The following is an 8,973-nucleotide window of genomic DNA, read 5'->3' as shown; positions in this document are numbered from 1 at the left end:
ACATATATATATATATATATATATATATATATATATATATATATATATATATTACATATGAGAGTTAATTGGCTAATAAGCCCTTCACGTCCCTCCGTTAGACTGAGGTCTTTTTATTCAACAGCTAGATAGTAACAGTCTTTCGATTCGGTTACTGAAAGGTACGAGTGTTCGTTAGTCGGTACGGTACGGTATTTAGATATTTCGGTTCGGTATTTTTGGTATTCGATTTCTTAAAATACTAAATCAATACTATGCCTAATTAAATTCAGTATAGTTCGATTTTTCTCCTTTCGGTTTCGGTTTATTCGGTTCGGTAACTTCGGTTTGAATACTAACTAGTGCTTAGAGTTATAATATACTTAAGTAAAGTACTCAAAAGTACAAAACTAAAAACCTTTGTCGATAAAATTGTTGTCCAAAACCAACAAATATCAACCCAGAGAGAGAAAACTATACATAAATGAATAAATTTGATCATTAGAAATGTCTTGTTACTTACTTAGAGTTAATTGACGAACTTAGAGACTAAATGAAAGTAAAATTTTAGATTTTTTATATTTATGTTATAATTAATAATATGTGTATTGTATAATATAATACATATTTCAGTATGGTATCGGTATTTCGATATTTTATTTTGAATATCAAATACCATACTTAATACCAATTTTTCTTTTAAACTTAAACCAAATACCATACCGAATACCAAAATAACAAATACCAAATACCAAAACTTTCAGTTTTGGTACGGTAATTCGATATTTACCAAATTATTCACAGCCCTACTCAAAGGGAGGGTAAATTTAAATACGTAGTTTTTATGGCGAAGGAGTATTTTTCGTCATTTTTCATTTATTTTATGGGTTCTTTGCAGCTAAACTTTATTACTTTAATTTATATAGGATATTTGACAAAATGTGTGTGTTGGAGGAATAAAAAAGAAGGCTTAAAATTGCAATCACAATTACAAAGAGGGCAAATAGTAACGAAAGCAACGGCAGCAGCTAAGCCTTCCATTAAGAGGGGGGGGGGGGGGGGGGGGACACAAATAGCAATTTTTAAGCTGCTATTTAGGGTTTAGCCAGTATTTATTTTATCCTTAAAATTTGAATTAAAAATCTTAACTTCAAAATTTGTGTCCTGAAAATTTGAGTTGAAAAACTGAAACGCATGACACACTGGTTAATTTCTAAATAGCAGCTCTCCAGAATGACTACCTGGTGTCATTTCTTCCATTTAAGTGTCAATTAAAAAGTGGGCCCAAAATATAGGTTGCTTAGCTTATTAAAAAAAGAAGAAGGAAATACCAGCAATGTCCATTTATAAGTAGCTTATTATAAAAATTGGTCAATTCATAAAATAATACTAATATTAGCCACTTAGCTATTTGTAGCCAAAAAAGTCAAATATTTATTTTCTTTTGAGTGTGTTATTAAAATTGATTGGATACATCTTACGGAAAAGGGTCGTATATGTCCCTTTACTTTCAAATATTATTTGTATTTGTCCTCTGTTATTTGTAAGGGTCTGGGTTAGACTAAATAGATGGGTATTTCCAAATGAGTATATAGCTTCCATGTGTCCCTTTGATTGTTGGGTCCTACTGGTCCGTTAAACAGAGGGACATTTTTGTTTAAAAGTCTAACGGCAAGGGTATATAGAGTCGGATAGTATAACAGAGCACAAATACAAACAATATTTAAAAGTAGGGGGACATATATGACCCTTTGCCGTACATCTTAAGAAGCTTGAATCTCAGTTTTGGGATGATTTGGTGGACTTTTGAGGTGGTTTGAATTGAAAATTCGAAGTAGAAGATGAACATGAAAAAAGGGCATGTGTATCACACTATGTATCACTTGTGTATCAGATATGTATCATATTTGTATCAAATGTGTATCACATGTATATATATCCATGTATGCATGCGTGTGTGATACATGCGTGATACATGTTATACATGTGTCGCAGAAGAACTTTTTGAACTCGATTTTGACTACGAATTTTGATACTAATTCGGTCCAAATCACCTTCAATCTTCTTCAAATTCTATATATTGAATCGTCTATATGTTTTCAATGAATCTCAACCATACTCAATGAAAAAAATTCCTTTTTCCTTAGATTTTTGGAATCTTGTATATATAATTTTTTTTTGTATTTTATCACCTAATTTGCTACCTCACCCATGATTTTTTTTTTCCGTCTTGCATCTAATGTTGCTAATCGCGCTTAAAAATATGGAAGGAGATCTTTGTGTGTGATTCTTTGAGAGAAAGAACCTTATTTCTTTGGGTTATTAATTTTATATATGCTTGGCTAGTTTTAGTAAGTCCATGATTAATGGCTAGAGATTGGTAAACTGAGACTTTTTTGGATATTTCTGTAAGATTCCCTTAAAAAAATTGCACTCTGCAGGGATTGATCTTGACGGAATGTTCCCTTTTTTTTTTTATTTTACGGTCTTAGCAAAATATTCCAATTTTTTTTTTTACTTAAACACCATAGTTCTTCAATATTCCAAAGCTTAAAGTTATTGTTTGGTAGTATAAAGTGAAGAGTAATAATCCATTATTGTTAAAAACATTTGAATGTTGATAATTTATGCTTAGATTTTTAGCTCAAACTTTGATTTAGTGATTTACGTAAAAATTTCAAAACTATATTGTTGGACCTTAAAAAATATTGAAAAACAAAATAGGCCTTTTTGATTTGGTTTTTTTTGAATAAATTGGTGATTATGATTTGTGCGCTGGTAGTCGGAAGCTTCGTTTCAAATTTAAGATCATTTGAAGCAAAATTGGGGTGTTTTGATCGAAATTGAAGTTTTAAATTCAAAGAACACTTTGTTAAAATAAAAAAAATAAAAAAAAAGAAGAAGATGCTAATCGAGTAGACTTTGATGAACAACTTAATAGATAGTTAGAGTAAACATAGCATAAACTCCAGCAATCCGATAGAAAAAATTCTATGAAGAGTAAAAGCATGTTAATCCGGCAGACTTTGTTGAACAACTTAACAAATAAATAGAGTAAATATAGCATAAACTCTATCAGTCATGGAGGAAAATACTGAAGAGCGATAACTGTGTATGGGTCAGGTTATTTTTTAAATATCGTAAATATCGGAGACATTCCGCTAAGACCAATCCCTGAGGCCATTTCTGTCAAACGCCCAAGCTTATTTGATCGGAAAAATGACACTGATAGCCACTGTAAAAATAATAGCTGAAAAATGTATATGTTTTTGTATATATATACATTTTGTATGTTATATACAAAAATTATATAAGTTTTATACCTTTTTACGGCTATCATATCTAAATAGTTTCTGGCATGGACTAAAAGGGGAGAAATTAAAAAATAGCCAGATTTACAAGTGGTCGTTCAAAAATAGCCCAGTTTCAAAAGTAATTGAAATTTAGCCACTTTTCATGTAAAGATAAATCTGAACGAAAACACTGTTCAAAATCTGAAAAAATACTCCAGCATAATATACTGGAGTTCCAGTATACAATATATTATACTGGAACTCCAGTCTAATATACTGGAGATCTAGTATAATATACCTGTCCAGCATAATATACTGGAGTTTGGAGCACCGGTGCTCCAGTCTCCAGTATATTATACTGGAGCCAGCAAAGTATACCGGTCCAGCATAATATGCTGAAAGTTCATACATAGGTGCACCGAACTCCAGTATATTATGCTGGACCGGTCTCTATTATAGCAAAATGGTGGCTATTTTTCATTGACTTGGTAAACGCCGGCTATTTTTGAATGACCAGTGCGAAAACTAGCTGGACCGTGCTATTTTTAGGACTAAAAGTGATAATAATCCTATCTGGTCCGCTTCATTTTTACCGACCCGAATCATCGAATTAGAAAGGAAAGAGTGGGAAAAAATAAAAAAAGGGGAAGAAGGCGCTGGTTGAGTCTGCCATTTTCCAGACAAAAAAAAAGAAGACACTACGAGTTCAGTGCTTTGCTGAAATTCCCATTTCATTTACTACTTAATATAGTATTTTCGTTTTAGGGAGACCAAGATATGTTTATTAGAAGAATTTGGAATGCGAATACTGAAACAAACCTAAACTTGATGCGGCAAATGAGAAGAACATTCTCAGTTTCAAGTCAAAGTGCAGTTGATTTGGCTTCAAAAGATGCAGAACTCAGGGTCTTCATTGTTGCCGGCGAGGTTTCTGGTGATACAATTGGTTCCCGTGTCATGAATTCTCTAGAAAAGCTTTCTCCTTTGCCTGTCCGTTTTGCTGGTGTTGGAGGGTAATCTGCCCCCCCGCCCCCCTTTCTAATTATTAGTAATATTTTTAAAGTAATAATTGAAACTTGAAATTATTAATATGCTTTTCACTACTCAAAAGTTGCAGCAGCTATAATTAAGTCAAGTTGTCAACTCCTTTAATTATCATTATTCTTTCTGTGGTGTGTATGTTTATCAGGAAGATGATGTGTAACCAAGGGTTGAATACTCTGTTCCCAATAGAGGATATTGCAGTAATGGGCATTTGGGAGTTGCTGCCATATCTTAATCAATTTAGAGTATGAATTATTATGAATTTTCTGCATACTACAAATCAAGTTATAGTTTTTCCAAGTAAAAATTAATAATTATCCATGCATGAAATTTGGACCTTATTTGAATTTTGAAATGACAGGTTAGGCTGAAACAAACTATAGAAGCAGCTCTTTCTTTTAGGCCTCATGTCGTACTCACTGTAGACTCTAAAGGATTCTCCTTCCGTTTCTTAAAGCATTTGAGGGGTAATGCTCTGTAGCTTTTGTGAGTTCGAAAGAGATTTCTCGCGTTTTCCTTGTGCACTGGGAAAAACTTTTTGCAGCTACCTGTGTTCAACAGGGGATGGTTAGCCCTTTGCACTTCCATTATGTATCACCGTCATTTTGGGCTTGGAAAGGTGGCGAGGCAAGACTAAAAGGACTTCTTCAGTTTGTGGATCATGTGTTATGCATTCTTCCATTTGAGGCAGAAGTCTGTAGATCAAACGGCCTAGCAGCAACCTTTGTCGGTCATCCCACCCTCGAAGATATTTCCGATTTCCAGGTAAATCAGTATTTTGATCTGTGTTTTATTCCACATTTGGTGCATGACAAGCTGTAGTAACCACTAAAGACGCGGTGATGCTTTCTTCGTCATTCAGGTAATGCTTTCTTATACCAGTGTCTGGATTTTTAGCTTTCGAGCATGCAGATATTCTTTCTTTCCAAGAAACCATTTTGCTAAGTGTATGATTTCACTGAGTGATAGAATTTCTTTCCTGTCAAGAAACTATCCATTAAGAATTTCTGTGCAAGTTCCTGGTGTGATAGAGTGATTCCTTGATAATGCCATTGTCACGTTAAAGTATGGTTTTTAGCTTTGAAAATGCATTTTTTTTTTGTCTTGTCAATTAACAACTCACCTAATTAATCATGTATATACTGGTGAATCCCACAAGGGGAACAAAGAGAAGAGAAATGTTTGGAAATATGAACAAATGGGGAATAAAGTTATTCTACCAATGCAACAGCGAAATTATAATTTATGTAGTGTAGTGGCGTAATGTTGAAAAGTATTCAATTTTAGGGGAAGGATGCTACAGAAAGAAGATACAGAATTCAAGGAAATGCTGAAGCATTTCTAACTGATTATGGAATATCATCAGGTATGCTAACTTGTACTAATATATTGTTGCTAGAAAGTATATGATGCATCATAATAGATTATATTCGTGCATAGCATAGCCAAGTTTCATACAAGTGATTAAAGTACTATGGTGTGAAAAAATTTCAATTTGTATGAACAATATATATTTTCTATACCATTTTCTATGCTTTTGCTGTAATTTGTCGGATATCTAACGATGCAAGATCATGTTCTGTGTATTTACTTCTAATCTGTCAAAATCTCTGTGTCTCCTTCTCAGTGGCTTACTGAAAAAAAGAGAGGATATTATTACCTTTTTATCGGTTGGCTGTGCTATTCTTTCAATTTCGTTTCTCCTTGCCTACTTTCTAATTGTGTTATTAGTTTAATTTGAAGGATCTCCAGTCATTTCCTTGCTTCCTGGAAGTAGATTACAGGAGGTTACTCGAATGTTCCCCTTATTCTCAAGCACTTTGGAACATTTGAAAGGTTCATTTCCGCACTTGGTAACAGCAGTTCATGTGGCACCTAATCAACATGTGGAAGACTACATTGATAAAGCTGTTTGTAAGTGGCCATCATCTGTTGTATTGGTTCCTGGAGGATCACACCAGATGAAATACAATTCATTTAGTGTAAGGCCTTGACTCTTGTATCTTACATTTTGAAGTGAAGTAGCTTGGACTAGAATTATGCTTCCTATTCCGGCTGTGAACTTTTGGGGATTAGGAAAAGGTTTCAATGTTCATTATTCTAGAAGAATCAACTATTTTGGGACATACTGTGGTCGAAATGGCTCAATGAATTGGAAAAGGGGTGTAACTGAAAATGGGGCAAGTCCCTTGGCGGTATTTTTAAGGTACAGACCTCAATGAATGTGCCTTGCAATAATAGGTAAGCTGACTACATTACACACCTTAGGGTGCGGCCCTTCCTGGATCCTGCGTGAATGCGAGATGCTTTGTGCACCGGGCTTCCCTTTTTTATCTTTTATTTGTATTTAATGGTTCCCCATAATGCTGGGAGTATGATACATCGTGAGTAGGAAAGAGTAGGAAAGAGCCAGGCACTCGGTCTGGATCTCGTGGATCTCATTTCCAAGGATGAAAACCTAGTCTTTGCTACTAGAGGTTGCCAATTGGCCACCATGTTTTCTAGTTCTAGTTTTGTTCTTGATAATAGATGGTATATCCTTTAAGCTCCTGGCAGATTTGCTGAAGTTATTTATTAATCCAGAACAAGTAAATGGTACTTTATGCTTGTTACGAGTTTCTTTCAAACTGTTCATTTTTTCAGTTATTCAAAGACTTGTTATGTGGATTTGATACTAGGCATGCTATAGGTATGTTTTTAAGTGCCAGCAGTAACTCCAAGATCTGTTTTAGAAAATCTTTGTTTTATTTAAAAGACTCTTCCTAAATATAGTTATCAGTATTTGGATTCTGTGTGAATTGTGTGCTTGACACTTTGTCACTATAATTAGTTTTTCCTTTTTGTCTAATTTTTTATCACAACATGAAACTTTAGTTCCGTTTTTTTAATGATTGAGGGGGATATACATAGCCTGTGGCCATCATTTTTTCTGCTGTTAAAGCATCATTCGCGCGAAGAAGTAACATACCGTATGAATGGCTAAATCAACATGGAGATAATTCCTCGGTTGATGTTGTATGAGTACAACAACAACAAACCCAGTGTAATCCCACAAGTGAGGTCTGGGGAGGGTAGTGTGTACGCAGCCTTACCTCTACCAATTGAAGGTAGAAAGGTTGTTTCCGATATACCCTCGGCTCAGGTGAAGCATAGTCACATCACTTTTTGAAAAGAAAACAATAGTGCAATGAGTTTTCGCTCTTCTCTTGTAGCTTCATATTCCTAATTCCTTTGCTATTTCTGGCTGTGCTATTTGTTTATGTTATTTTATTGCCTTGCCATTGTTATTGTTTGTTTATTGCATCTTTTTCATTGTTCTTGAGCCGAGGGTCTATCGGAAACAACATCTCTTCCTTCATAAGTTAGGGGTAAGGTCTGCGTACACACTACCCTCCCCAGACCCCACTGTGTGGGATTGCACTGGGTTTGTTGTTGTTGTTGTTGATTCATAAATATATTAAGTTGCTTCATGTTTCAAGGTGTAGGCGGTAACATGAACTGTGTTTCTGCATAATGCAGGCAAGCAGTGTAGCACTATGTACGTCCGGTACAGTTGCGATGGAAATGCAGCTTGCAAGACTGCCATGTGTTGTTGCGTATCGAGCCCATCTCCTGACAGAATTAGTTATACGATATAAAGCTATTATACCATACATCTCTCTTCCTAATATTCTTTTGGATTCAGCTGTAATCCCTGAAGCTCTATTTCAAGATTGCACACCTTCAAAATTGGCATCATTACTCAAGTAAGCTTCAACTAAGTGAGCCTTGTTCCTTTTTGGTTTCCCACCCTAACTGGAGGTTCTTAAATAAGTTCAATGACGTGTAAAGTGACCTGTCTTAGACAATATAATCCTGGGAAATGCATGAGCTGGACTATACTTTTTTCTACATTGTAGTTTGTTTGTTTTCTGGTTGGCAAAAGTAAACCAAACCAGTCATAAAAAGGGAACAACAAGTTTTGACGATGAACCCCCCCCCCCCAAAAAAAAAAAAAGAAGAGTGATTTTTTTAAAATGAACAATAGAGAGCAGCATTTGTCTGCCTCTGTTTGTCTAAGAGTACATGTTGTAAATCTTTAGGATGGCTCAAGTATGACTTTGGAATCTTGAACTCACAGGGATTTAATACTTGATGACAACCTTAGAGAAAAACAAATTATTGCTGCTGAAAAGGTTATTGAGCTGCTAAGACCTTCAGAGATGAACATTAGTTGCTCAACCCAGGGGGAGATGAGTGTTCCACTTTCTGATTGTACACCAAGTATGGTTGCAGCATATGCAATCCTGTATTCTCGGAGTAAGCTGGAATAAGGTGATTCGTGCTAATTCAAGCAGTTGCTGTGAGCAAAGTTGAGATAAGATGCAGCTAAAGAGTTTTGAAGAAAATGTTTTAGGAAGTCAGCAACTGAATAGCAGCTGGCTAATTTCTATTCATTTTGTAAGTTGATTTCCATATGTAGTTTCACTTGCATATAGCTTCAACCTATAAGAAGCTCAAGTTATATCTGCAAGCCGTGTAAAATAGTTAATGAAATCTTTTTTCCTCTCGTGGAAATCGTCCTTTCTCTTCCTCTCTCAGATTAAGGATTGTAAAAGCTGTGTTGCATTGAATTCATGAAATGAGAAGTCAAAGGAGATCAGAAATATTTCCAGGA

The 8,973-nt window shown here is 34.9% G+C and overlaps 1 protein-coding gene across 2 annotated transcripts; it reads left to right on the top strand.

Annotated features, from left to right (window-relative positions):
* On the top strand, window positions 3,908–8,973 carry LOC109228684 (probable lipid-A-disaccharide synthase, mitochondrial). Of its 2 annotated transcripts, none has more exons than XM_019393848.1 (8): window positions 3,908–4,285; window positions 4,462–4,561; window positions 4,678–4,783; window positions 4,861–5,081; window positions 5,604–5,682; window positions 6,069–6,298; window positions 7,836–8,062; window positions 8,437–8,973. In XM_019393848.1, the coding sequence occupies exons 1-8, from the start codon at window positions 4,050–4,052 to the stop codon at window positions 8,627–8,629; spliced, it is 1,392 nt and encodes a 463-aa protein (XP_019249393.1). In that variant the 5' UTR covers window positions 3,908–4,049; the 3' UTR covers window positions 8,630–8,973. The 2 variants fall into 2 exon arrangements, with proteins under 2 accessions (XP_019249393.1, XP_019249392.1); XM_019393847.1 differs by having other exon boundaries at window positions 6,060–6,298.

This window comes from Nicotiana attenuata, chromosome 7 (genome assembly GCF_001879085.1).
Source record: "Nicotiana attenuata strain UT chromosome 7, NIATTr2, whole genome shotgun sequence".
NCBI lineage: Eukaryota > Viridiplantae > Streptophyta > Magnoliopsida > Solanales > Solanaceae > Nicotiana > Nicotiana attenuata.
This window is presented reverse-complemented; position numbering and strand designations above follow the sequence as displayed.

Bases quoted from the DNA above. Each gene is read 5' to 3' on its own strand.
- LOC109228684 (XM_019393847.1), top strand. From the start codon at position 4,050: ATGTTTATTAGAAGAATTTGGAATGCGAATACTGAAACAAACCTAAAC. The intron at 4,784-4,860 runs GTAATGCTCTGT...AACTTTTTGCAG, and splicing joins TTTCTTAAAGCATTTGAGGG to CTACCTGTGTTCAACAGGGG. The intron at 5,082-5,603 runs GTAAATCAGTAT...ATTCAATTTTAG, and splicing joins AAGATATTTCCGATTTCCAG to GGGAAGGATGCTACAGAAAG.